At 46.0% G+C, this 27969-nt stretch overlaps 1 protein-coding gene across 2 annotated transcripts; it reads left to right on the plus strand.

Annotated features, from left to right (window-relative positions):
* The first annotated feature begins 340 nt into the window (after positions 1-340).
* Positions 341-27969, plus strand: RBM28 (RNA binding motif protein 28). Of its 2 annotated transcripts, none has more exons than XM_045855749.1 (19): positions 341-560; positions 3695-3853; positions 4169-4263; positions 4660-4735; positions 5291-5383; positions 6379-6450; positions 7270-7486; positions 7651-7793; positions 9678-9750; positions 12373-12482; positions 15299-15372; positions 16168-16303; positions 17501-17565; positions 19508-19666; positions 21482-21631; positions 21962-22036; positions 24377-24612; positions 25220-25319; positions 26486-27969. In XM_045855749.1, exons 1-19 carry the CDS (start codon positions 443-445, stop codon positions 26618-26620), a joined length of 2286 nt encoding a protein of 761 aa, XP_045711705.1. In that variant the 5' UTR covers positions 341-442; the 3' UTR covers positions 26621-27969. The 2 variants fall into 2 exon arrangements, with proteins under 2 accessions (XP_045711705.1, XP_045711707.1); XM_045855751.1 differs by having other exon boundaries at positions 7651-7733.

The following is a 27969-nucleotide window of genomic DNA, read 5'->3' on the forward strand; positions in this document are numbered from 1 at the left end:
GAGAGAGAGAGAGAGAGAGAGAGAGAGAAACACCAATGTGCAGTTGCTGGGGGCCATGGCCTGCAACCCAGGCATGTACCCTGACTGGGAATTGAACCTGCGACACTTTGGCTCACAGCCCATGCTCAATCATGGAAATGAGATTTTTAAGCAGGGTAAAAAGCAGCGCAGCGGCGGTGGGAGACGGGTAGGGGTGGGTGGAGCGGTACTTGGACGAAGGGTGGAGCCCCGTTCAAGAAGCTCCGCCCCTGGAGTCACTTTTTTTTTCATTCCGGAACGTTTTTTCCCCTCCTACTACGTTTTCCTTCGGACTCTTTTGAGTAAAGAGCAACTTCCGGAATCTCAGGGCTGCTTCGCGTGGTCTCGGAGCTGAAGCCTGCACTTTGATTTGGGTGCGTCTGTCTGGTTCGTTCACGGCCCTGCGAGCTTGTTTCCCGGCTTCATGGCCGGGCTGACCCTGTTCGTGGGCCGCCTCCCTCCTTCCGCCCGCAGTGAGCAGCTGGAGGAGCTGTTCAGCCAGGTGGGGCCGGTGAAGCAGTGCTTCGTAGTGACTGAGAAAGGTAAGGGGGCGGGGTGGTCGAGGCTAGGGCTGGGTTCCTGGGAGCGGGGTGGAGGGGTGTCGTCGTGGGGACACCCTCGCAAAGTCCAGCGTGCGGGAAATCTTTACCTCCTCCTAAGAGAAGGGTCTGGGAATTGAGTTTCTTTTACAAACTGACTCTGCCCTAAATGAGTCCATAAGGGTCTTATGTTTCTGAATGTCAAAGCGCTTTCAGTTTATGATGCATGCTCACATACAAGATCTTAGTGTAACTGAAAATAGCAACCTTGCGGTAAAAACTCGGTAAAGCGTACCGATTGCCAGGTATGGTGCTGAGTGCCACACGTGTTATCTCATAATTTTCTCAGCATTCTTGTTAGATGGAGAGTCTTAACCCCATTTTACAGATGAGGAACCTGGAACTTAGGATGGTTTGGTAACTATAGCTTTAAAGTTTGTACAGCTAGTAAGTAGCAGACTCAGAATATGATCATCAGACCCGGAGTTCTTAACCATTATGTTATTCATTTACTCAGTTATTTATAAATATTCATTGAATGCCCACTATGTGCCAGGCACTGTTGTAAGGTCCTGGGGATACAGCAGTGCACAAAACCAAACATCTTGCTCTTATGTATGTCTTAGAGGTGGGGAAGACAAGCAGTAAACAAGCAACATTTGTAGTGATAATGGTGGTAAATACTAAGGGGAAAAATAAGCCAAGGAAGAAGGATAGGGAGTGTGTGTGTGCACACTCACGTGTGTTGGGGGTATGTATAAGGTGTGCAGAGTAGCATCGTTACAGATAGAGTAGCCAGGGAAGGCCTGGAGGTGAGAAAGTGAACATGTACCTTTCAGTGGGGAGGAGCAGTCTAGGCAGAGAAAACCAAAAGCTCAAGGGTACTCCCCTGGCTGGTGTGGCTCAGTGGATTGAGTGCTGGCCTGCGAACCAAAGGGTTACTGGTTTGATTCCCAATCAGGGCTCATGCCTAGGTTGCAGGCCAGACCCCCATAGGGGGTGCATGAGAGGCAACCTCACATTGATATTTCTCTCCCTCTTTCTCCCTCCTTTCCCCTCTCTCTAAAAATAAATAACATTTTTTAAAATCTTTTTCTCTTTTTTTCTTTAGGTTTTATTCATTTTTAGACAGAGGGGAAAGGAGGGAGAGAAACATCAATGCGTGGTTGCCCCTCATGTGTCCCCCACTGGGGGCCTGGCCCACAACGCAGGCATGTGCCCTCCCTGACTGTGAATTAAACTTGTGACCCTTTGGTTCCCAGGCTGGTGCTCAATCCACTGAGCCACACCAGCCAGGGCAATAAAATCTTTTTCTTTTAAAAAAAAGAAAGCTCAAGGATGCTATGTGACAGGAGTGAAAGGAAGAGAATTAGGAGACAAAATCTGGGTATCAGATCATGTACGACCTTACAGACCATTGCAAGGACTTTGGCTTTTACTCCAAGGAGATGGGAAACTACTGGTTTTGAGCAGGGACTGGTAAGTACTATCTGGCTTTCATCTTGAAAGATGCTGTCAGGCTGTTGTGTTGCGAATAGGTTGTTAGAGACTAGGACAGAAGCAGGGAGACTTCTTGCAATAATCCAGGTGAGAGATTATGGTGTTGGACCAGAATAGTAGCAATGGGTGGTAAAAAGTGATTGGAATATGGGTATTTTGAAGTTAAAATGGAGAGGATTTGCTGATGGGTCAGTTGTGGGGTAGGAGAAAAAAAGGAGTCAGAATGAAGTGTGAGTCCAAGGTTTCTGGCTTGGGCCATTTACGGACTTGTGGAATACTGCTGTATGCTTCACATTCTGTTTGATGCTCATCACATCACTGTGAGGAAGGGTTGGCATGTACTAGAGTGAGGATGAATTGTAAGGGTTTTGATTGTAGAAACATTCCTTCCTCTTACCAGGACTTCAAGGGGTACTTGAGATAGGCACCCGATGTTACCCAGAACATACATACATTTAGTTCTCTCCTAAGTCACCAGGCTGTCTCTCTAGGTGGGCTTTGCCTTTCAGCAGAACAACCAGTAGGCACTGGCATCCTGGGCCCCTCCCCCCATGGTGTCTGAGTATGTGCTTCCCCACCCATGGTGTCCCAGAGAAAAGAAACCTATCTCCAGAACACAGTATACTTTCCTAGTTCCAAGTGTCAATTTTAAGTTTAGGTGAATCAGTGTCCTGTGTTTCAGGGCTTATAACTGAAGCAGCTTTAAGTGTAGTTGAAAAAGAAGCAGAACATATGAGCTATGTTTCTTCTTGGAGTAGTAGACAGACTACCTGGTCCACCTTTTTTCTTTTTGATGTGGTAAATTACTTAAAATTTTACTACCAAAAATGTTAAATTAAAAACATAGCAAAAAAAGGCAAAGGTGGGTTACAGTTTTCATTTTGCAGCTATTCATTTGCTTGGTTCTAGTATTCTTCTCTGTGGCCATTATATTGGTGGAGTCCCATGGAAAGAGCATGAGGCTGGTGATGAAGAATTCAGGTGCTAATACCCTGGGGGACCTTAACCAGTTCACTGACTTTCCTCTATGTCAAATTATTGATTTGGAAAGAAGGGATGATAGTATTTCCTTTATTTACCTTAGGGTGTTCTGAAGGTAAGGTGAGATAAGAGATTTACAGCTGCTTTGGGAAGGTTTAATTTGATATTGATCACTAAGGGTTGGTAGTAATGGTGTCTACAGGCTCCCAAAGCACTGTTTATTGTTTGACGTTCTTTTGTCAGGGCCTCACTCTACCATCATTGCCGATCTGTTTCAAGGAGGAGCTGCATCATTATGTGTAATTTTCAAAGCTACCAAACTTACTGTTCCTACCCTCTGTGGTGAGGTTCCCTTGTATTTGATGTTGAGTTCTTCTTTAGGGTGTAATTTTCATCCTGGATCTCCATAATCTTGAGATTGTCAGGAAAGGAGGAAGAAGAGGAGCCACCAGCAAAGACACCAAAGTAGAAAAGGAAGCCTAACAAGTTCTGAGCAAAGTGGCAAAGGGGCCACCGATGTCAACCTGTTTCTATCCCGCCTGAGGATTTTGGCAAACTGATGCCTAGCAGTGTAACTGCTACTTGAGGGCTTTGAGAATGGACTTGTTAGGGTTCCTGGCTGATGATTTTCTCTCCCCCACCCCCTTACTGCTCAGGGAGTAAGGTGTGTCGAGGCTTTGGCTATGTCACGTTTTCTATGCCAGAAGATGTTCAGAGAGCCCTCAAGGAGATTACCACCTTTGAGGGCAGCAAGATCAATGTGAGCATTGCCAAGAAAAAGCTGAGGAACAAGTCCAAGGAAAAGGGAGGAAAGGGTGAGTTTCCAGTAACGGAAGGGAGCTTTCTGTCTGGGTGAGGAGGTGGAAAGGGCGGTGGAGGTGGAGGGAGCTTCTAAATTTAAAGCTTCCTGAATTTGCTTTTGATATCCAAAACTGTCTAATGTATTTCGTTACTCATTTTAGTCTTTTGTTTACTTGTAAGTCTGGAAAATCTGGTGGTCCTGGGGGTTGCCATATTGAACCCCGTGTAAATGCCACCTGTTGCTAGTACCTTTTTTCCTGTGCTGTTCTGGGCCTAGAGGTGGGTGGTTGTGGAGCACAGACTTAGTCCATTCCCTCCTGTTTTTCTAGAAAATTCAGAGTCCCCAAAGAAGGAGCAGAAGCCTAAAAAAGCCAAAGTGGCAGATAAGAAAGCCAGATTAATTATTCGGAATCTGAGCTTTAAGGTGAGTGACGGAGAACCGTGAGGCTGCCTGTCCTCAGACCTGCTGGTGCTCATGGGTGGAACTCCTCGCCGAGGGTGGGGATTGGGCGTAATGCATTTTGGGAATGAACCTGAGTCTTGTTGAATGTGGCAAATGGGCCTGTGTACACAAGAGCTTATTAAGACAGTAAGAGGATGCCTTCTTGAGAAAGGATGGGAGGAAAAGCTCTCTGCTATCTGTCCTTTTTGCTTCATAGCTACCAAGCAAGATGTCTTCTATTTAGAAGTGTTTGTCCTAATTTCAAAAGTAAAAAAGGAGTAAAAACATTCAAGTTGTTATTAACAAATTAACTTAGTCATTAGTGTTTCATGTTTATATGCTGGGATAATTTCTTTTTCTTCTTCACTTTGTCCTCAGTGTTCGGAAGACGACTTGAAGACAGTGTTTGCTAAGTATGGAGCTGTCCTAGAAGTTAGCATCCCCAGGAAGCCAGGTACCAGTAGACCTTCATTTGGTGTGAGTGCGATTGATACTATTTGACATAATGGTTTTTTTCTGTATCACCCTTGAGCTAAGCACCTAGAACTAGAACTACAGCTGGTTGGAGGTGGGCAAAGGGAGGGGAGAATGGGGGACATCTGTAATAGTGTCAACAATAAAAAAATTAAAAAAACAACAACTAGAAATGTGAGCTCCAGATGATGTGATATATATAAAGTATTAGGCATAGTGTCTGACAAATAATAAAAACATATGTAATACTGCTGGTGGTATTTTTAGTTAGGTATTTTTAGTTTAGGTATCCCCGATGGTATTTTTAGTTAGATCAGAACGCGTTTTAGAAGACAAGTCACACTTTGAGAAAGTGCACTGCGCTCTCTGAGCCCAAGGCAGCATGCACGCAGCAGGAGGACATAAGCTTTGGCGAAGGGGCTGGCCGGTTGGCAGGCTTTGGGCCATCTCGCCACCCTGGGTTGCCGTAATTTCCCTCTTAGGTCTGTTGGCTCCCCACCTGCTGCTTCTAACATCTTTGTACATTTGCACACAGATGGAAAGATGCGTGGTTTTGCTTTTGTTCAGTTCAAAAACCTCCTAGAAGCAGGAAAGGCTCTCAAAAGTATGAACATGAAAGAGATAAAGGGTAAGTTTTCTATACCCATACCATTGACCCAGGTATTTCTGCTGTTTGGGTAAATTAGCACAGTAACCCACTTTCTACATTTTCAAAAGGTATTTGCATTGTTGAGAGTCTCACTGCTAATATAGAAGCTATTTTGGTGAAATACTCTTGATACTTGATCTAGGATTAAACTCAAAAGAACTCATGTCATTATTTTCTTTATTTGGTGATGAGTGTTCTTTTAAATCCCTCATGAAAAACTATCACAGAAAAAATCACTGGTAGATGTGGGTTGCTATCCAGGGCATGTGGGATTTGCAGGGTTTTCCCTCTTGGTTAGCGGCATCATTCAGCATCCGTGGGCAGTGAAACTGACAGTGATGCTGCTGTGGGTATTGGTCTACCAGGTACTAAAGAAGGGCTTGGCTTAGAGACGGTCTCACTCTAGTCTGGTGCAAATTACTCTAGTGTGCCTGTTTTGCCTCTTGCTAGTCTACCTGGAAACTTGTTGATCTAACTGGAAGCACTGTGCTAATTATTTTTTAAAATTCTATCTTATCCCAGGTGTGATGGCTGTGTAGAAAGGCAAACTTTCTGTTCATTGGTAAAAAGGTTAAGATTTAAAAAGAATAGATAGCTACTTGCAGTTTTATTTTATTTTATTATTTTTTAAATTTATTTTTAGAGGGGAAGGGAGGGAGGAGACAGGGAGAGAAACATCGATATGTGAGAGATATATCGATATGTTGCCTCTCGCATGCCGCCAACTGGGAACCCAGCCTGCAACCCAGGCATGTGCCCTGACTGGGAATTGAACCAGTAACCTTGTGGTTCGTAGGCTGGCACTCCGTCCACTGAGCCACACCAGCGAGGGTTCGCAGTTTTGTTTTAGGATACCCATCTTCTGAACTGGCAGGAAATTTTTCTTTTTGTTCTTTACTGTCTCTTTGATGAATAAGAAGTCATTTACAGAAGATAGAAATGTTAAAAAAAGATGTTCCTTTTCTGTCTACCAGGGCGGATGATAGCTGTGGATTGGGCCGTAGCAAAAGATAAATATAAAAGTACACAGTCTGCCTCTGCCCCAGGTAAGATGTGGTGCTGGGTAGGAGGGGTTGTATGTTTTGGGGTGAGTGCAGAGAAGACTCTACTATAAAAGTATAAGGGAACCTGTCTGTCAGTGAGAATATTGGGCTGGAGATACCAAAAGCATAAGATCACTCCCCACCCTGCCCCCAGATGAGACTGAGGAGTAAGAAAAACTTTGAATTCCTACTGGCTCAGAAAGTCTGAGCTCGTTGTCAATTCATACAGTCCCATCTGGTGATCTTGTAGTCCCAGAACCTAGTCTAAGCCCACGCCTGAGCATGGACCTGAGTGAGGAGTCAGTCTGAGTTCACCGTTCCCTCTACTTGCTCTCCTTTCTCAGCTTTTCATAACAAGGAACGATGGAACATTAAGCACAGGGAAACTTAAAGCTTGCATTTTATTTAGAAAACAATTGGCTTTAGGCTTCCAGGAGCTCAGAGAACAGAACTCACCGAGGTTGAAGTTCATGGCTGGGCTCCGGTGTGTGCGCTGTGCTGGCTGTCATGCGCAATGGTAGGCTGTTTGTGGGGACTCAGCTGCTATTTCTCTCATTCTGAGCCAGGTCGCCGTCAGGCTTTCGATGAATGAGTGGGACAGACTCTGAAGGGATCTCAGTGATGAGGGGCTTTTGTTATTGTTTGCTTTTTTTTGTTTGTTTTCTTTGTTCATACTTTCTTTTATTCTATACAGTGAGGAAAATATATGAGATTTTATAAGACTAAAGAAACTAGAAATTGAAGGGTATTAGTTACTATTGTTAAAATAACCTTATTTTAGATACTGAATTAATTCCTAACTTTCTTTACCTCCCTGTGCAGGTGAGGAGAAGAGACCTGAACCTAAACATCAGCAGTTAGGTAAAGAGAATGGCAGGAAAGCAGAGGGTAGAGGAGAAGAGGATCGTGATGATGATGGTCATATGGAAGAAGAAGAAGAAGAAGGTGATGATGATGATGATGGTGATGATGATGATGAAGAAGAGGAGGAGAAGAGGAAAGAATCAAAGGTGGCCAAGCCTGTGCAAATTCACAAGAGGTAAGCAACTCAGCTTGTTCTGAGACAACAGAGGAAGATTCAGGACTGTCTCCGAGGGGAAGATGCCTTCTCCGGCCCCCAACATTGCAGACTTGCCACGTGTCAGGAAGCGGGACAGCCCCCTCTGTCCTGCAGGTCCTCAGTTCTGAACTGTGCCGTTGCAGAGCCGCCAACAGAGCAGCGCCCCCAGAAAGCAGCGAGGAGGACCCGTCTGAGGAGGACAGCGGCCTGGAGGACAGCGATGGAGGTGATGGTGGAGAGGAACTGGCTCAGAGCGACACAGACACGGAAAGGCAGGAGGATGAAGGTTTGCCTGCAGCCTTTGATTCCCACTAGGGAATGCGCATCACTGCAGCACAGGCCCTTTAGGTCGAACCCTGGGGTATTGTGTCAGATGGATGTTGAAGTGCTGAAGACGAGCACTTTGAATTCCTTCTGAAGAGTTTTTTGCTTTGTTTTTAAAATGAGTTTGGAGTGATGTTTGAGGGTCAGGGTTTCTAGAGAATTTAAAACGTAGCTTAATGCTGAGGCACTCTCTCTCTCTTGATTATCCAAGCTGACTGGCTAACTGGATACACAGGATATTGCATCTAAGGTGAAGGTGGATTTTAAACAATTCTTCTGAGTTGAGATGGGGATAAAGGACCCCTGGGGGCAAACCGTTGCTTGCTACGTTTATCAAGAATGTTGAGCAAACTCAACACATTTATTGAGGGAGGAAGGTCATTACAGAACGAGGAGTGGCCAGTCGCTGGTCCTTTAGTTCGTCTAGGTGGAGGTTTTCATTCACTTACCAGGTCTCTCCCTTCTGCTCCTTCTCTGTAAATCTGGCGTGTTGGTCAGCCCATATAAGAAATCTGAAGAAATAAGCTTTTTCCATGAGGAGAGAATGGTGGATACCTTAGAATCAAAGGCATTTTTATACTGAAAGGACTATGAGACCTTGCATTCTACAACCAGATTCAGCTGTCTATTACTGTTCTTTCACTTGAAAAAATTACAGGGCTAGTACATAATAATGAGAGAACATTAATAAAAAATACACTGTGGACGAGTATAATATAGAAAGTAAAACTTCCTCACCAGTCCCCCAAGGACCCCCGAAGTAACCACTGTTGTTTTTTGTGTGTCTTTCCAGAAAGTTTCTATGTGTACATAAGCATGTATGTCTTTTGTTAAAAACAAACAGGGAGGCTCCCTTATGGCTAGATCCTCAGCCATTCAGGGCCCCTCCCCAGAGATGACCATTGTTGTACATTTCTGGTGTATCTAAAGGTAATTAATACCTTTAAGGGTAAACACACATATACAATATAGTGTATATTATGTGTATGAATGTGTGTTATTTTTTTCCTTCTCCAATGTTCTGCATGGTTTTTTTTTCTAATCCTCACCCAAGGACATTTTTTCATTACTTTAGAAGGGGCGGGGGAGAAACAGAGAGAGAAAAACATCGATGTGAGAGGTAAACAGCAATGGTTGCCTTTCATATGTGCCCTGAGTCTGGATCAACCCTCAGCCTCTCAGTCTGCAGGATGATGCTCCAACCAACTGAGCCACACTGGCCAGGGCTGTCCTACATGTTTTTGATATATACATACACACACACACATACACACATATATATATACATATTAAATATATATTTTTTTATTTTTAACTTCATTATACTTTTTAAAAAGATTTTATTTATTTTTTTTTAGAGAGGGGGAGGGAGGGAGAAAGAGAGGGAGAGAAACATTGATGTGTGAGAGAAGCATCGATCGGCTGCCTCTAGCACACCCCCAGACTGGGACCTGGCTGACAACCCAGGCATGTGCCCTGACCAGGAATCAAACTGGTGACCTTTTAGTCTGTGGGACAACATCCAGCCACTGAGCCTCACCAGTTAGGGCTACATGTTTTATATTTCTAAAAAATTTACATTTTCACAGCAGTATATGGGACCCTTACTACATTGGATTTTATCTTTTTGGTTTTTGCCCATCTGTTGGTGAAAAATAGTATCTCATTTCTTGTGTCCTTTAATTATGAGTGAGTTAGAACTTCTTTTAGTATATTTGCATATCCTTTGTTCATTTTTAATTTGATTTTAATTGATTTATGCAAGATCTTTATATATTTAAGAAGTTAGCCCTTTGCTGTATGGCTTACATTTGTATTTTTAAGGTTGTTCTTCATTCTACTTTAGGTGTACAAGTTTCAAAGAAAAAGAAGCGGAAATTACCCTCTGATGTGAATGAAGGGAAAACTGTTTTTATAAGGTATGTCTTTTTACTCCAAGAACTGTTCTATTTGTGCCACCATCATAGGTTTCTCTTTCCTCCCTCCCTCCCTTCATTTTTTTTTTTTTTGCACTAGTTTTATAGCTAGGCCAGAAAGCTAGATGCCTCTAAGACCATTGGCACATCTGGCCCTAGGAACATGCCAAACGGTGAGGAACATAGGCGAATCGGAACTATAGACGGAAGGTACATTGCAGGGATCATCATTTCCTGTCCCATTTAGATTTCATTCTCTGCAGTCTGCGTGGCATCGTTTGTAACAAATCAGTTCTTCAACTAGGAGACACATTCTGCTTGCTGGCCTTCGTTTTAAGGGGAGTCCTGGGGAGGGTGACACCACTTGTCCCAAACAATTCCCTTTTTCATGCCTTACTTACCTTCTAAAGTCGTGTCCAGAATAAAGTGAGGTATCCCATCTGTTTCTAGGGAAACTGAGGGAGGGAGTCGGGTAGAGCTGCATTTTATTTCATGTTGCCATTGCTGTTTTAGTCCCACTGACGCGCTAGATGGGCATTTTCAGACAGTCGGGCTACCTTCAGCGTGCCTTCAGTATGCCTTCTTGTGTGTTCCGAATTACCGATGTGCAGGACTGTTTGCATCTTATTTCAGAGATGTGTATTTTATCCTCTTGTACAATCTTTTAAGATTGTTTTTATTATACAAATAGTTTATGTTTATTGTAGGGTATTTAGGAAATAAATGTTCAAAAAGACACAAAATTCATTGTAGTCACTACTCAGAGAACACCCCCACACATGCCCACACCGTCATAGTTACAAGATGAGTTCAGCCTGTACGTGCTGCGCTGTAACCACTTTCCTCCTTGTGGAACGTCCATAGTTTCTTTCTGCTGTGTTCCATGGAATTGCCATGTAAATAATTTTGTACTCATAGAGGATTCTAAGAGGAAGGAAGAAACTTCACACTTAGAAGCCTGTGGCCTCAATACCAAGGATGCTGTTCTGTGTGCATCTAGTAGATGAACAAAGAACTTTGGAAGGTAAAGGGATGGAAGAAGGAAAGCTATGCACATGATGAGGCAACTCAGAAGGAGTCGTGTAGCTAGGATGTGTCTTACTGCAGAACATTTATTTTTTTAACCTCAGTTACTCTGTAAGATAGAACCATTTATGGGGACGTTAACTGAGTTTAAGAGAAGTAAAATTGTGGACATTTATTTGGGACTTTTTCTCACCCCCGGAAGGCTGTGCACAGCTGGGGAAGTAAGGACTCTGCATGGTGTTGGGATTTAGTGGAACAGAATCTCCTTCCAACATGTTTTAAATCCCACGGAGAAAATACGTGATTTTCTTTTTTTGCACTTAGTCACTAAACTTTACTGTGTTTGTTTTTAAGTTATTTCGAAGGATTTCTTTAAAAAGAAAAATCTCATGTTTTTAAAAAAAATTTCAGTTAAAGTTGACATTCAGTGTTATTTTATACTAGGTTTTTTTTTAGATTTTTAAATGATTAATTTTCTTTTTTCTTTTTTTTTTTAATTTTATTTTAATCATTGTTCAAGTACTGTTTTCTCCCTTTTACTCCCAATGCAGCCCCCCTCTCCCAACCCTCCCCTATTTTATACTAGTTTCAGGTGTGCAGCATAGTGGTTAGATGTTACAATTTACAAAGTCATCTGCCCGGTGAGTCTGGCACCCCCGGCACTGCACACAGTTATTACAATGCTACTGACTGCATTCCCTGTGCTGTACTTTACATCCCCGTGACTGTTTTGTAACAGCCAATTTGTACTTTCTAATCTGTTCACTTGAAGGATTTTCTGACTTTTGTAAAATTTTAACTGAAACCTGGATTTAATAGCAACACAGGAGAAAATGGCTTATCGAATATAAGACACATTTGACTTATTAGTCTACTGTGAGTTTTTTTGTAATGAGGGAAGCTAATTTTCATAATTAGGGAAACTAGTTTTGGCCAACTGAAGTGAGAAGGCATGTTTGTTGGAGAAAGGTTAGGTTGGCGCACAGAACCCGAGTGGTGGTCAGACAGCAGACCTCAGGCAGGGGATGAGGCCGCGGGCCTTTCCGGGCCTCCGCGGCAGGAGGCCGTGGGGCTTCTCCCTGAGGACACCCCACCAGTGTTTTAACTTCTTAAGGTATTACAGATTTCACGAAGTGCATTAATCCGTGAGTGCAAGTCAGCAGAATTGTTCATATTTACACACATGAGCATTTATCTGCTGTTACATGTACATGTTTATGTATGGATGTATCCACATACCCATGTATCCACCACCCAGGTCAAGATACAGAACCTTCTCGCTCCTTCGAAGTTCCCCTTGGGTGGAGCACTGCTGTTCGAAGTGAATCTGCATCTACAGCTTCCGCTCTTTGTATATGTCTTTTCGAGTTTTAATTCCTGGGAGAGGGATCTGACTGACCCAGGAGGTCAAGGGCCAGAGCCCCATATCAGAGACTTGGCCACCGGTGGCCACCCCTTTTGGTGCTGCTCCCGGCGAGGGAGTATGGTCATGAGCCAGGGAACCACTCTGGTTGGTGTCTGACTCACACATCCTGTGACCCGAGCACAGGGTCTCACTTTTGTAATTGACCTTTCTTGTGACCTAATTGTTTTCCGTAGAAACCTGTCCTTTGACTCAGAGGAAGAAGACCTTGGCGAGCTCCTCCAGCAGTTCGGAGACCTGAAATATGTCCGCATTGTCCTGCATCCGGACACAGAGCATTCAAAAGGTATTTGCCGTCAGCGTGTCAGGCCCTAAAAGAGTGGAGGCCACTGCCAGGGCACTAATGTGATTACATGAGAACCTCATGTGTGCCCTGGAGGGGTCCTGTTCAGCCCAGGGGTCTGCGGTCCACCGAAGCGCTGAGAACGTTCTGAGGTGGTCATCCACGATGTCAGATTCAGCATCTTTCATGGGGCTGCCAGCCATAATTTTCCTAGCTCGATAAGGCCCTTGCTTGTTTACTTTAGGGTAATGAATTCCATTTGTCGTTTTTTACATTTCAAGTGTAATAGCATCTCATGGGTATTAATCATTCCACGTTGCTTGACATTACTGAGATCTTTTTTAGTTGCATTTGGGGGAGATGGAAGCTGGTAGAAACTTCCCTGCAGTGGTAACAGTCAGAAAGAAAACCATGCAACAGGATGCCGCCGCAGGTTCTTTCCCCTAAGCTGTTTCTTTTGAGCTTCCAGAGTCGGCCACTCCTTATTTCAGTATATTGTTGTGAGGAGACATCTTTTCAACCCATTCATAATCTCTGATTTCATCAGTTGCTGTCGTTCTCCTAAAGCAGTGAATTCTTAATTCATTTTGATTCTTGACTCCTTTGCGATCTACCAAAAGCTGTGAACTCTCTCCTCAGAAAAATGCCACTTCTGAGGGTTTGTGGGCTCTGTGGAGCTTATCCGTGGATTAATAACCTACATTCTAAATCTTCTTATTTTCCAAACTGATGAGACCTGAGCATTTTCTGGGTTTTACTTGGCTAAGAAAGATGTACATTAGGTGGTGTAATGGAAAGAAATGGAACCGCTTCCTGGAGATTAGCAATTTAATCCCAGCTAAGCCATAGGCCAGCTGGGTGATTGTTGGCAAATCATTTCACTGCTGGGGGCTTCAGTTTCTTATCTGTAAAATTAGTGGGTTTAACTAGGGTAATCACTTAAGGTTTTTTTTAGCTCTGATATTCAATTATTCTTCTTGGACCTTCTCCATTGCGAGTACGTTTTCTAAAAGTGGGCAACTGGAGTTGCACAGAATGTCCCAGGTATAGCAGGGCATTGCTTTGCTGTGATGTCTTTTGTCCTTTTTTGAGTGCAACGTATATTGGTATTTTCAAAATGTAGTCTACAGTTGATGACATTCTCTACAATCTCTGTTTTGGTCTGTTAATGGTAGCTGACAGTTAATGATCTTAGTAAGCATAGTTTTCATATTTCTTAATGTATGCCTTTCCCTAGCTCATACTAAATTTTTCTGGCGCTTTTTCTGCCTGTTCACTCATACAGTCTCGGCCCCCTCCTCCAGTTTGTCCCTGTCAGCATGCCCTTTCACTGCCTAGAAGAGCCAAATATTATCTGCAGACTTTTAGGGAAGTGTTCACACTGAACCCAGTACTGACTTTGGAAGTTCCAAGGATAAAATTCTTACCCACTCAGAGGGAAGTATTCATTTTTTTTCATATTAGACAAATAGGCTAATCTGCCTATTAGAAACATTCCCTCCCCCATATTTCTTTATTATTTGTTTCTTTATATCGAATATTTATGAATGCCAAGCATTATGGTAGGTGCTAGGGATATAGAGACAGCCAAGAAACATGGCCCTTATTCTTGAGGCATCCAGTCTCTTTGGGAAGGCGCCACCTGACTGGTGCTATGACAGAAATGTAAATGAAGGTGGGGTGGGGCACTCAGGGTGCCCAGAGGTGGCAGGAAAGACCTCACTAGATGGTGGCCCTTGGGTTGGCCTGCTGATACATTCCTTCAGTTAGTCTGCTGCCAGTGATTCTTTTTTTTTTAACCCTCACCTGAGGACACTTTTTATTGCTTTTAGAAAGAGAAGAAGGGAGAGAGGGCTTAGATAGGAAGGGACGGAGGGAGAAAGAGAGGGAAAGAAACATCGATTGGTTGCCTTTTGTTTGCACCCCGACCAGGAACTGGGCCCTCCACCTAGGCGTGTGCCCTGACGGGGAATCAAACCGGGGCCTTCCGTTTGCAGGACAGCGCCCAACCAGCTGAGCCACACCAGCCAGGGCTGGCATCCATTGTAACGGGGGACAAAAGAGCAGGGCCCCAGTGGCTTTAGGAAATGTAATGTTCCCATATGTGAGGGAATACTGCCCAAATATTATGAAACTTATATATATATATTTTGGAGTCTACCAACAGGTGAACTTCTTTTTTCTTTGCTTATAAAAGCTGCTTTTTATCAGTAGCAGAAAATCGGGTGGGCTGATTGGCCCCGCGTCTACCCAGTGAGATGTACCTGTGGGAGCTCTGCAGCGAGCGCGGGGAGCGGAGCGCACGGTGTCCGGCTCACTGCTGTCCGGCTCACTGCTGTGTTTGTTCGACAGAGGCCGGGGCCTCTGACTCCCAGAGGGGAGTGTCCCCTCGTCTAACGCCCCCCAAGGGACAGTGATGACAGTGAGATCTGTATCGATTTCAGGGTTAAGTGATCGCTGCCTCAGTTTCTGAATCCTCTGATCGGCATGCAGTAAGTGATGCCTGATAAAATGTGAGGCTAGAGTTTCTCCGGCATTTCCTGTGGATATTTGTTATTAAGGGGAGACATGAGAGGACCGAAGTTCTAGGAGCACTGGAAAAGATGGAGGAAGTAATAAAATCTCACTTGTGAGCAAGTGTGCTGCTTTGTCTGTCTTCGACCCTTCAGCGCCTGGCACAGTGCCTGTCTCACGGCGCCTCACGGAAGGAGGCCACTGCTCCCCATCCTGCGTCAGCCTGCCTCCTCCGCGCATTGTCTGTGGCTTCCTGGGGGGCCATGGGGGTGCAGCAGCTCACTTAGTTTTGTCTCCCCGTGCAGGCTGCGCGTTTGCTCAGTTCATGACTCAAGAGGCAGCTCAGAAGTGCCTTGCAGCTGCTTCTCCAGAGGCTGAGGTAAGGAAGACGTGTCCTCTACCTGTAACGTAGGCGGTGGTGGTTCTTAGGGGCGACAGCTGGTGTTTATGTAATAAGTAGTAAAGTGATAATACTAAAGTTAACATTTTTTGAACATTTAGTTAGGTACTCTCATTAGATAGGCATATACATTGCCTTATTTAATCCTCATATTAGCCCTATAGGGTTATGTGAGGTTGGTACCATTATTATCCCTATGTTATAGGTGAGAATGGGGAGAAGGATGTACCCGGTACTCACTGACCACTGTCTGTGTGTCAGCCTCCGTCCCAGGCCGGTGACACCAAGGACTGGGACGAGAAGGGAGTGGGCCGTCTGCGAAGTGTGGTTGGGTGTTTGCGAGAGAGAGAGAGAGTGTGGGCGACGCAGAGTTTTCCCATGTGTTCCATGACCAAGTGTAAATTGTTTTCAGATAGTTTTATGTTATCGCCATAGTCTCTTAAATTTTCTTCAATAGAGTTAACACTACCATTTCATTAGCTTTCTTTAGATTACTAAAAATTGCCCAGGTTACAGATCATTTTCCTCAGTTTGGGCTTACTTTGGGCCTGATCACCGCCCATAAGATAAATTACTTACTGCCGACGGCCCTGAGCACACGCATGCCCTTTCGCACAGCTTTAGTCAATACCATTAGCTGGGCCAGAACGTCTTGGGGTTGGGCTCCATGGCTTAGTTGGGGTCCACTGGTTCCCATTCCCAGGTGCTCCTTGTCAGGGGCTTAGTTTTCACGTGTGACGTGTTTTAAGAGAGAGGGTTGCAATGTGTTAACAGGGTGGTGGGCTGAAACTGGATGGCCGGCAGCTCAAGGTGGACTTGGCAGTGACCCGTGACGAGGCTGCAAAACTCCGGACCAAGAAGGTGAAGAAGCCGAGTGGGACCCGGAACCTGTACCTGGCCCGCGAAGGCTGTGAGTAGCGGAGGGGAGGCGCAGGCTGGGCCTCTGGGGAGCGGGCCTTGTGCTGTGACAGGGGCCCCGTGATGTTATGTTGGGGGCACGTTCACAGTAAAACCCCAAGTGTCCTCTTCAGCAGTGTTATGTTGTTATTCCACTTCAGCGATGTCGCTTTCCTTTAGGAAAACCGTACCCGATTTGTAAGTGAACCAGTCTCGTCGTCTTTTCTGCCCACTTGCCTTTAGTCCTTTTCATCAGAGGGCAAAGAGGGAGTAAAACCTCAAATTACCTCTGCTTCCTATCATCATTTTTAATAAGAGGTTTTCTGAAGGGGTGAAAATTATGACTAAATTACTCTTTTGAATATTCATGGGTCTAAAATGTGCACTGAGGTGGGGTCAGTGGATTGAGTGCTGGCCTCCAAGCCAAAGGGTCACTGGTTCGATTCCCAGTCAGGGCACATGTGTGTTGCAGGCCAGGACCCCAGCAGGGGGTGCATGAGAGGCAACCACACATTGATGTTTCTCTCCCTCTCTTTCTCTCTCCCTTCCCCTCTCTAAAAATAGATAAATAAAATCTTTAAGAAAAACAAAAATATACTGAGTGCCTTCCCCTTAATTCCAGGAAGATGGTTGGAAATTAGGTTTCATTAAAAAATAAAATAGAGAACCCCTGCCTCCAGGCCATACAGTATTTGTCAGCCCACTTGCTGCACAGCTGCACAGCCCGGACTAGTGATGTTAGGTCACTAGCCTTCCGTACTAGGCCTCTATATGGTGATGTGGCTGTTTCCTGGGCTGGCTTACTTCACCACCTAGTAATGGCCCCCAAGTACATGAAAAGCAGTGAAATTCTGAGGGCAGGGTATAGGTAGAGCAGTTTTGCAGGCCACATGCCTAAAATGTACTTGTTTTCAGAACTTTAGGCTTTCCCATCTGATGTTGAGCATGTTGATGGAGCTGCTTTGAGGGGAGGGAAGGAGAAGAGGAACAAAATTACAAAATGTTCAGAGTGTGTGTTCTTGAGAGCAGCCCGGAGCTGAGAACGTAGCCCTGTAGCCTATTTCTGGTCCTACCCAAATGCCGCCGTGTCCTGGCCAGCATAGTCCTCTGGGCCCTGTGCAAAGAGCTTGCATCACTCAAATCACATTCCTCTTGTTGCTCAGTGAAAATTCCCTTGCTGATGTCCTGGCCTTTTTCCTTCTTTCTGCAGTGATTCGTGCTGGGACGAAGGCTGCAGAGGGTGTGAGCGCTGCCGATATGGCCAAAAGAGAACGGGTGAGTAGGTCAGGCATCAGCCTCCAGGATTTGCACGAGGTATTATATACATCAATAGATAGTAATTATTGAATTCAAAGGTGCTCCTCAAAGAGCTGAGTATCAGTGACAAGCTATACTTATACTGCTGATAGAGAAAAAAGAAGCACACAGGTGAGATAGCAAGTAACCCAATATTACATGAGCGTATAACATTCTGTCAGCATTATATGCCATTATACGAGCTGGATCTTGATTTTTTTAAATTTATTTTGAGAGAAAGGGGGAAGGGAGGGAGAGAAATATCAGTGTGTGGATTCCTCTCACATGTGCCCTACTGGGGACCTGGTCTGCAACCCAGACACGTGCCCTGACTGGGAATTGAACTTTGATTCTCAGGCTGGCACTCAACCCACTGAGCCGCACCAGTCAGGACACAAGCTGGATCTTATTCTTTATTTTCCTAATGCTCAGCAGTAAATATTTGCTGAATAGTATGCTTGGAGATCGATCATACAGCAGACAGAGGCTAGGGCTGTGTATTCAGTATAACTAGGTGTCAGTGTAAATGCAGGATAACCTGAGAAAGGAAGTTCAGAGTAGGCTGGAATAAGTAGGGAGAAGGTAGATGTGAGTCTGGGATAGTAAATGTGTCCAGTTGGGGAGGAGGAGGATGTCTCTATGGATTATAAAACCATTTTTGGAAAGCTCCAAGTTATGAGAGTTTCCACTGCTAACTGATGCCATTCAATTCCTCTACTGCCTGGTAATGTCAGTTCTCCGTAACTTTTACTTTTGCCGTATAGCCTACTTTTAAAAAGCTAAGCCAACCTCGAGTGGTAAAGATGCATAACCATTAACAGAACTGGCTGTGACACCTGAAAGTGCAGACGATGGTGGGCCGGGGTGAGAACGACAGTGAGAGGCAGTGCGTCTCTCTGTGTTCGGTTTCCTGCCTAGAGCTCTCGCCCTTTTTTGTAGAGAGCCCCTGGAAAGGATGGTATTCGGGGGCACTGCACGCCCTTTTCTGACCATAATGCAATGAGGACACACTTAATTTTCTCTTAGAACGAATTTTTCTAGCAAAAAGCTCACTAGGTGATCTGCATTGTAATTCACTGCAGGCACAGTGGTTCCTGGAAGGAGTGTCAGACTGTCGAACTGAGGCCTCTCCAAATATCCCTCTGCTATCATTTCCAGAGTATCTGTTCATTTTGTGATTTGTTAGTACCTTTGCCAGACAAGGATCAGCAGGAATGAGAGGCTTAATTAATTTAAAACTTTTCTCTACTAACCTAATTTTAAAAACAGACCAGGAGAAGAGTGTAACCCTTTTGATTTTAGAGACAGGCTGCGCTGGGGTCCGAGCTCTGTGCAGCGCATAGAGGCTGGTGCTGTAGGGGCCGACGTCGGTTCGTGGTCATGGTCAGCCCTCTGCCTCAAGGTGGCAGAGTGGAGACGAGACAGTGTTCTCTCAAGTACTTAAACACATCGCATTTCCTTTTGAAAGGACTAGGTAGTTTGAGCTGGCAGGTCGATCAGGACTGCGCATAAATGTTAACGACAGTATTATTTATTATTTACTCTGGACCAAGTTTTGAGGTCAGGATTTTATGTATATTTCCACATTTTGGCCTAGCATTACTGCTGAGAAGTTACATTTTGATCTACAGTTCCACTTAGTAGGTGAAAAAAAATTGTGGCTTAAAAAACTTACAGGTAACTTTTCCAGTTGGGCTGGGTTCCGTCTGATTCTGCCCATGACTCTGTCAGCCCCCCACCATCTTGCCCCCTGAACCTCTCTTTCCTTGTGCTGGGCATCAGAAGGCTGCAGGGTGGGAGATTTCCCTCCTTTTTACGTATCTAGTTATTGGGTGGGGTCATGGTTCTTTCCTTTTGGAGAACTGTGAGCCTGCATTTTTAAAGGGTGGATCGGACTGTTAACAAGTCATTGTTCTTTTAGTTTGAGCTACTGAAGCATCAGAAACTGAAGGACCAGAATATCTTCGTCTCCCGCACCAGGCTCTGCCTGCACAATCTTCCCAAGGCTGTGGATGACAAACAGCTCAGAAAGCTGCTGCTGAATGCCACCAGCGGGGAAAAGGGGGTGCGCATCAAGGAGGTGAGAGTTGGCCCCGCCTGCTCAGAACTCTAGTGCCCGTCCTGGGTGAGATGGAGCATTGATTTTCAGGCTGTGCTGCCAGCAGATTGACAGATTTTCTTGTGGACACATTGCCAGCAGACAGGGCTGAGTTTGGCAGTTTTCATGCCTGTTTTTTTTCCTCTTCTAAGAACTGCTTTTCACATCTGACCAAATTGCAGTAGAATGTGAGGATGTCTCTGCCCTAGTGAAGTATTTTAGCAAGCATTTATTGAATCCCTGCTGTGTGCTCAGCATTATACCAGGTGCTGTAATGTTAATTTTCTTGCAGAGAAAATAATCTGTATGCTGTGCTGTTTAGAAGAGCATTTTATTACCATTTACCTTGGCCTGTGGTAAGCACTCCCAGGGCCCCGTGCCGAGCGCAGGGAGCCGTGCAGGTCTGCAGCAGCTGTGTGAGCAGGCACCGGGTTCACACCACCGAGACGTGCTCAGACACTGTGGGAGCGGAAACGTCTCTGCTCCCCCACGGCACCCTTTGCCTACCAGGGTCGTAGCGCTTGCTTATTACACCGTCCTGAGATTGTCAGCCGTTCCTCTGACCAGACCGAGCTCTTCGAGGGCGAGTGTCGTCTCACTGTTCCCAGTCCTTGGCTCAGCACCAGGCACATAGTGGTCCACTGGTCGGTGTTTACTGAGAAAGTAACGGAGCCAGTATTACGAACCTGCTCTGCTCTGTTTCATCATTATAAACTTTTCCTCGGCTCGGAAAGCCACACCCAGATGTCTGGGGTTGGTGTTTGGGGAATTCCGTGAGAGAATGTGAACGTACCAGCACGCATCTGACGCTGCTCTTGACAGAGAGAGCTGTTGGGGGTGGTGCGGGAACAGGGGCAGTTGTGGTGCTCCTCGTGTCAGCAAGTGTGCACACAGTTAAAACCTGTCATTGTCTGGAGAAGTTTATGCGTTTTACAATATTTTCATTGTACTGAATTTTCTCTGTAATTCTTTCATAGGTGTATGTGTAGCGTCTCCCCAAGATAGTAAGCTTCTTGAGGGCAGGAACCCTATTTTATGCTTCTCTTGATTTCCCTGCAGGAGATGGCACAGTTCTAGCACAGAGCAGGTACCAGCCGTGTACCAAGTGTTCCTAACGTTAGACCTCGCCCATACATGACAGTTGCAGCTCTCAGGAGTAATAGCGTGTGAACGATCAGTTTTCCCAGAATTCCTTCCTGTGCCTTAGTGCCCCAGGACGCCTAGTATATTCAGCTAGAGGATTTAGGGAAAGGTCACAGCAGAGAATCTGGTTGCCAAGCAAAGACAGCTGAAGCTGGTTTCTGTTTTTCTGAGACTGCGTGTTGGGCAGGCTCTTCCCTATGCCGGAAATGTCTGTCTTATCTGAAGCCATCAGGCCCTTCTTCATCAGTCTCCCTTCTGAGTGGTTTCTACAGTGACGGGATATGGGGACTCACTTGATCCTCAGTGCTAACTTACTATGCAACTTCAGGTGCCACGGGCCTCTCAACCTGTGTATGTTGATTTGTACAATAGTTAGCTACTATCATTTTCCCTTGACAGGTTGGTTTTAGATGCATGCTTATCTGTAGGTTGGTGTTAAACTCTTGGAAAGCATGACAATATGAATTTAATTTGTTCTGTGCTCTCAGTAGTGCTGTTCTGCCTAATGAGATGGACAGTCACAGGTGTCATTTCAGTACAGCTCTGGTGGTGGCGATCTGGATGAAGAATCTGTCCCCAAAACAGATTTCTTGTTGAATCTGTTACGGCTCTTCATCCGGTAATTGCTGATTCTTTTTCTTCTTCTACTCATAGTGTCGGGTGATGCGGGACCTCCGAGGAGTTCGTGGGAAGATCAAGGGTCAGTCCCTGGGCTACGCCTTCGCGGAGTTCCAGGAGCACGAGCACGCCCTGGCAGCCCTGCGCCACGTCAACAACAACCCCGAGATCTTTGGGCCTCAGAAGGTGAGCCTTGTCCTGAGGGGAGGGCTGTCCCCCTGAGGGCCGCTCGCAGAAAACCGTCCCTCTCCTTTGCGCCTGGTGCCCTCCTGACACTTGAGTGATGGGAAACAGTACCAAGCTGATGGAGGCAATGAGCGGTGGCTCAGGTAATGAAATGATTGGCAGGAACTCTAAGCCGGGTAGGCTGTTTGCACAGCTGGCCCCTTACCTCTGAGGAGAGTGAGTGGCCACCTCCGCCTTGCAAAAGAGAGGGCACTGGTGGGGGCAGCTCAGCTTGCTGCACTCAAAGATTAGGAAATCTGATGAGTGATGTTCTGTCTGCTTCTGACGCAGAGGCCGATAGTGGAGTTCTCTTTGGAAGATCGAAGGAAGCTTAAAATAAAGGAACTGAGGATCCAGCGCAGCCAGGTACAGAACCGAAATGTTTTTTTCTGCTTTTGTTTTGTTTTTAAATTGTGGTTCATAACACATAGCATAAAACTTAACTGTTTTTAAATGCATAGTTCAGTTAGAACGACTTCTAAAGGCCATGTTTAAGCTTCTGTTCAGTCTGCAGTCCTGCCCCCTTGAAGTAGGTCTCTACCTCAGCAGGTTCTTTGTCACCCTTGACTTTCAGTTCCCTAGCACTCTCCAGGCCCCTTCCCCTCTGCCGCCTGTCTGGTGACAGCTCCACAGGCGGGGGCGAAGGAGGAAGGAGGAGCAGACCAATGTTATTCCCAACCAGCAGTTCTCGTGCAGTGCTGGCTGATGGTGCTTGTCAGAATTAATAGTTAAGATTAAAGTGTTGCCTTACTTGTAGATTTAAGCTGTCTCTTTCATAATTCATTCTTTCTTCAGGCGGGTACAAAAATGTGACGCTTGGTAGTCTCAGTGCTGCTTTTAATCCAGTGTGATATGGAGGGAAGAACGGGGACTGCGGGGACGGGATACTTGTGTTCAAACTCGGCCTCTGCTGCTTTCTTTTTTTTTAAAGATTTTTGTTTATTTTTAGAGAGAGGGGAAGGAAGGGAGAAAGGGGGAGAGAAACATCAATGTGTGGTTGCTTTCTGAGTGCCCCCCCCCCCCCACGGGGGCCTGGCCCGCAGCCCAGGCATGTGCCCTGACCGGGAATCAAACCTGCTGCCCTTTGGTTCCCAGGCCGGTGCTCAATCCACTGAGCCACACCAGCCAGGGCTGCTTTCCGAGTTCCTCGGCAAGTTACTGCTTTTCTCAGCTTCATTTTCTAGTTTGTGAAATGAGATTAATAGTGTTTGTCTCGAGTGCTTAATGAGGATTACATGAGTTACTACATGTAAGTTGTCTCACGTGTGTGTGGTCAGCACACAGTTCATACTCAGTCTCTTACCCATCCTCCCCTAGGTCACATAGGACCAGACGATTCTTGATACCAAAGCTCTTAGAGCTGATATGGCTGCTGTATCTGAGCATGCACAGTGCCAAGCATTCATAGCCTCTCTGGTGCATTGTGTGGGCATGAGCCATGGAGGGCAGGGTCAGGGGTCAGTACGTGCCCTGGGTGGAGAACCTGGATGTGGTTTTTGTGGAGGACAACTTTGTTATCCTGAGTTTACTTATGCCTTAAGTCATTGCTTCAGGTGATTCTGAAGCTACTGACTTAAAAAAACAAAACAAAACCGTTCTGACGACTTTATTTGCTGCCATCATTTATGTCCATACTGCTCTTTGTGTAAAAGTGCCCCGGCCACCTGACCCAGATTCCGTCTTCACACCCAGTGTCCTTCCTCAGGGAGCATTTCTCCGCCTCTCTCAAAGGAGATGCGATCTCATTATCTGCACCTTCTTGAACTTCCTCAGACTCTCCTTTAGTGTTCACTTCACTGTATTGTGTGCATGTCTCTTATCTCCATGAGTCTGACACTGATCTCACCATCTGTGCCCTTCCCACTCTGAAGCAGAGACTGGCGCGTAACAGGCATCTGGCAGGTCTTCGCGCATCACTATGCCGATCTCAGTTTTCAGGTGAAAGCGCAGGTGACAACAGTAATTTCATGTGAATCTTCCTTTTCTTTTTCCACTAAGTGCAACATAAATACGTACCAACCCTGATGCATTTATTCATTCTCTGAGGTTTTCTGTATGTAGGTTCGTGTTCCTAACCTGGGTCTTTTTTCTTCTCTGAGGAAATGCATTTGGCATTTTTCGAAAGGCATGTCTACTGGTGACAGATTTCTGTTAACTTCGTTTGAGAAAATCTTTATTTTTCTTTCACTTTTGAGGGATAATTACACAGAATAGAGAATTCTAGGTTGGTGATTTCCCCCACCCCCACCAAACTTTAAATATTTCACTCTATTCTTTCCTTGTTTACATTCTTTCTGAGGAGAAATCCAGTGTAATGTTATCTTTGTTTCTCTGTAGGTAAGGGGTCCCCCCACTCTTCTTCTGTTTCTCTTTTCCTTCTCCTGGAATTCCCATTATACACCCGTCATACCTTTGTAGTTGTTCCACGCTACTAGCTGCCTTTTTCTTGCCGACTTTGCTCGCATCTGGTGCGTGCATGTGCTTTCCCCGTGTCTGCACATGGAAGGGGCAGTGGCTATTGTGTGCCCCACCCAACAACCAGCTGTTCCCATATTAGGGCCTGTGAACCACTTGTATCCACTCTCCTGTAGTCTCTGTCTCGGGACGAACTTTTTCACTAAGCTCACATAAAGCTCCTCTTGAGCTGAGTGGTTCTAGCATATAAACCTCATCCAGAAACCAGATGGTGGTCTCTTGTTTATGCAGCAACAAGTGAAATCCAAGTCCACGGCTGGTGAGCCCCAGCAGGAGCAGCAACAGAAAGCAGCTCAAAACCACACTGTGGAGCAAAGCGAGGCCCCCCCAGAGCGGAAGGGGAGGGCGGGCTCTGCGTCGTGGTCCGGATTCCAGACCAAGGCCGAGGTCGAGCACGTGGAGCTGCCCGATGGGAAGAAGAGAAGGAAGGTGCTGGCACTCCCCTCACACCGAGGCCCGAAAATTAGGTGAGATGCAGGACGGCGGTGTGGGACACAGGTGGCTTCGGAGAGGGTTTGCTTCTGCTTAGCTCTTTTCCTCTTGGTGGCTTCTGTGTGGACGGCCAGGGTGCTTCGTGCTGCGCCAGTGCCACATATGAAGGGTTAAAGCACAAGCAGAGGGGCGTTCCTGGATCACACTGAGGCCAGAACGGGACTGGCAGCGGGGGCCTTGGGGAGCCTCCCAGGGCGGGCTTCCGCGCCATTCCCTCCTCGTCCGGAGAGCCGCCTCCTGTGCCGGTGGCCGTCTGTCAGCTGAGGCTTGCCCACCTGAGGTTCCCCGCTGTTTCTGTTTGGGGCAGTGGTTGAGTGCTATGAGCAAAAGTTGTTCTTTAAAAAAATATTTGTTAAATAAAGGGTTTTTGAGATTCTCTTGAGGTTTTAAACCAAAACAAAAATGAAATATACAAACGTTGAGTCATAGGACGTTCTGTTGCAGTATCCCTTTTTAGAATGACTTATCCTAGGCTTAGAAGAGGCCAGGGTGAGAAAAGGCGTTTTATCTTCCTGGCTGAGCGAACCTCAGGAGTACCAATTAGAGGAAGAACTTGGGATGACTCTTGACCGTTTGTTTCAGGTTGCGGGACAAAGGCAAAGTGAAGTCTCTCCCTCACAAAAAGCCAAAGCCCCAGGTAAACCAGCGGCAGCAAGAGAAGCAGAAATCCTCCTCCAAGCAGGTGAGTCTGTGGGGCGCGAGGCTTTGTATGACAGGCCCTGCTGGGGCTGGCGGTCGCTCCTGCGCCCTGATGAGTTCTGGAGAAAGGAAGGGCTCCGGACTGCAGCCACGTGTCCGGCTTCAGGGGGTGTGGAGGTGCGTGGTCCTGAAAGTGGGGAGAAGAGGAAAACAGGCCCCCACACATCAGTTACTGTGCTTCCACAGTTACTTGCCTCCAGTATGTTGAAGTAAACTTCACTTCACCCGTAAAATGTGCCTTGTGTGGAAATGGATATTGCTCAGAAAAATACCTCAGAAAAATACCCCAGAATGCATCTGCAACTGATCAAGCCTTAACCACACACACAGCACTTCACATCGAATGAACTTTTAATAAGAATCCTTAAAGTCTGGTGCATAGCCATATTAAAATGTCCCCAATTACCCCAAAAATGCTTTATAGTTGGTTTGTATGAATCAGGATTCAAACAAAGTGCACATATTAATTTGGTTTTTATATCTCTTAAATTTTTCCCCCATAAGATCCAGTCTTCCTCGCCAGCCCCTGTTCTCCCATGCTGTTAGTTTGTGGGTGAGACCGGGTCGTTTCCCTCTTAGAATGTCCTGCGCTTCGGGTGGAGCTGCTTTGCTCCCCGTGGCGTCGCATAACTCGTTCCTGTAGCACCGCGTGTTGTCTGCACACTGGTAGTGAGGTCTAGAGGCTTGATTGGATTCAAGTTCGTTTTCTTGGCAAAAGTACCTCGTAGGTAATGCTGGGTGCTTTCTGGTGCATCATATCCTAAGGCATCTAACGTCTGGGTGCCCCATTTTTGGTGATGCCCAAATTCACCTGTGGGTTTGGGGATTGTCTGCCTCGTCCCTCCATTTGCGAGGTCCTCCGTCAGCCTCTCACCCGATGGCTTTGGCACCACCGAGGGCTGCCGTTGAGATCCACCATTTCGGTGTGGGTTGCCGAGTGGTGATTTTCTAATTCTGTCAGTCCTTTTGCATTTTTTAGTAGAATTCCAGAACAAAGAATCTTTCCAACTTTTTGGTTACTGTGAAAGACCACTTATGTGGTGGACAAGAACTCTGCCTACTTGTTTTCTCTCTTGGGCGGCCTTAAGGTAAGGGGATACTTACTGCTTGAAGTTGATTGTCTTTTGTTTCCTTACCTGTCGTTTGCAGGTGCCTAAGAAGAAAGCTAAGGGAAATAAGACAGAAAAGCGCTTCAACCAGTTGGTGGAACAGTATAAGCAGAAACTATTGGGACCTTCTAAAGGCGTGCCTCTTGCGAAGAGGAGCAGATGGTTTGACAGTTGATGATGCCGGCAGACTGGACAAGAAGCCAGACTGCGCGCTTCTCGGTAGAGCTCCCTGGCCCAGCCCACCCCTCCCCTCGGTGTCTGTGCTGAGGGAAGGAAACCCCCTGAGGGCACCGTCAGTGTGTGGGGTGGCTCCCCGGGCTGCGCACACCCGGACTTCGTGCAGTTAGTTAACCGTGAAGAGAGAGATCAGAAAAACATTGTGATGCTTCTTGCACATTATCCAGATTATCATGTGAACTTGTGTCTGTAGTTATTGCCCATTTTAATTCTCTGTTTCTCAAATGGAAACAATTGTAAAATGCATTCTTGAGTGCTGAATTTTTAAAATGTATATTTTTAGTGTCTTCTCTAAATAAGATATTTTGTGGCTTTTTGAGTAACAGCCTCTCATTTCTACTATATGTGAGTCCTTTATTATTTATGGACATTTTTGACAACCCTAACTCCAGTTTCAGAGTCCTATGTGCTGCAGGAATTGATTAAGAAGGAGCAGAGAAAAATCATTTCCAATCTAATCTCTGAGGGTGGGGAAACTCACTCGGAAAGTAATTGAGGGCAGCGGGGCCTGGCAGAGAGCAATATCTGATAACTGTTTGCCAAGTGAGTGGGTTATTGGTGGTAGTTGACAGGAAGTCAGCTGTCAGTGGTCTGCAGACTGCAGCCTGGCCGGTGATACCCGGAGTTTTCTGTCACTGGGCGCCTCCCCCTAGGGACGTAGGGGGCGGAGGTGGCCGACAGGGCAGTGAGCTTGAGGCCTGGGCTGTCGCCTGACCGGCCTTCACCTAACGGATGGTCTGGAACCAGACACAGACTCTCTGGGTCTTAGTTTACTCACCGATGCAATGAGGAGTTTAACTAAAAATTTCGTGTGATCCTTCCCAGCTCTAAACTCAATTTTGTACGCATGTTCATATTCTTTCTCTTACTAACCTCCCAGCAGGGAGAGATGACTTTCATTACTTTTCAGAATTTCTGGTGTCACAAAAGCTGGGAGGGAGGGTGAACACTAAGAAAGTGGAGGTCCGAGAGGATCACGATAGCCTGGAGGGACGGAGTGCGTTTGACCTGATGAAGACCACCGGGAACAAACGTAAATTCCCTCTGGTGGGAGGGTCTGAGCCTGCATTATGCAGGAATAGCACGGCTGCCACAGTGTAACAGGCTGTGCTGACGGACGTGGGGTGTCTCCAGTAAGCCTCTAGTTCTCTGCGCTGGCCAGACCACACCTGTAAGACACGTGTGATGACGGAGCTGGCCAAGGAAATCAAAATGTCACATGGAAACTAAACTGGTCATGAGTTGGTTGCTCTTGGTCTTGGGTAAATAAAGATTTGTTATACTGTT

This window comes from Phyllostomus hastatus, unplaced genomic scaffold, assembly GCF_019186645.2.
Source record: "Phyllostomus hastatus isolate PE091 unplaced genomic scaffold, TTU_PhHast_1.1 phas_scaffold_114, whole genome shotgun sequence".
Lineage (NCBI taxonomy): Eukaryota > Metazoa > Chordata > Mammalia > Chiroptera > Phyllostomidae > Phyllostomus > Phyllostomus hastatus.

Coding starts and splice junctions, on each gene's coding strand:
- RBM28 (XM_045855749.1), top strand. CDS start 443: ATGGCCGGGCTGACCCTGTTCGTGGGCCGCCTCCCTCCTTCCGCCCGC. Junction 561..3,694: donor CTTCGTAGTGACTGAGAAAG/GTAAGGGGGCGG, acceptor CTTACTGCTCAG/GGAGTAAGGTGTGTCGAGGC. Junction 19,667..21,481: donor AGGGGGTGCGCATCAAGGAG/GTGAGAGTTGGC, acceptor TTCTACTCATAG/TGTCGGGTGATGCGGGACCT.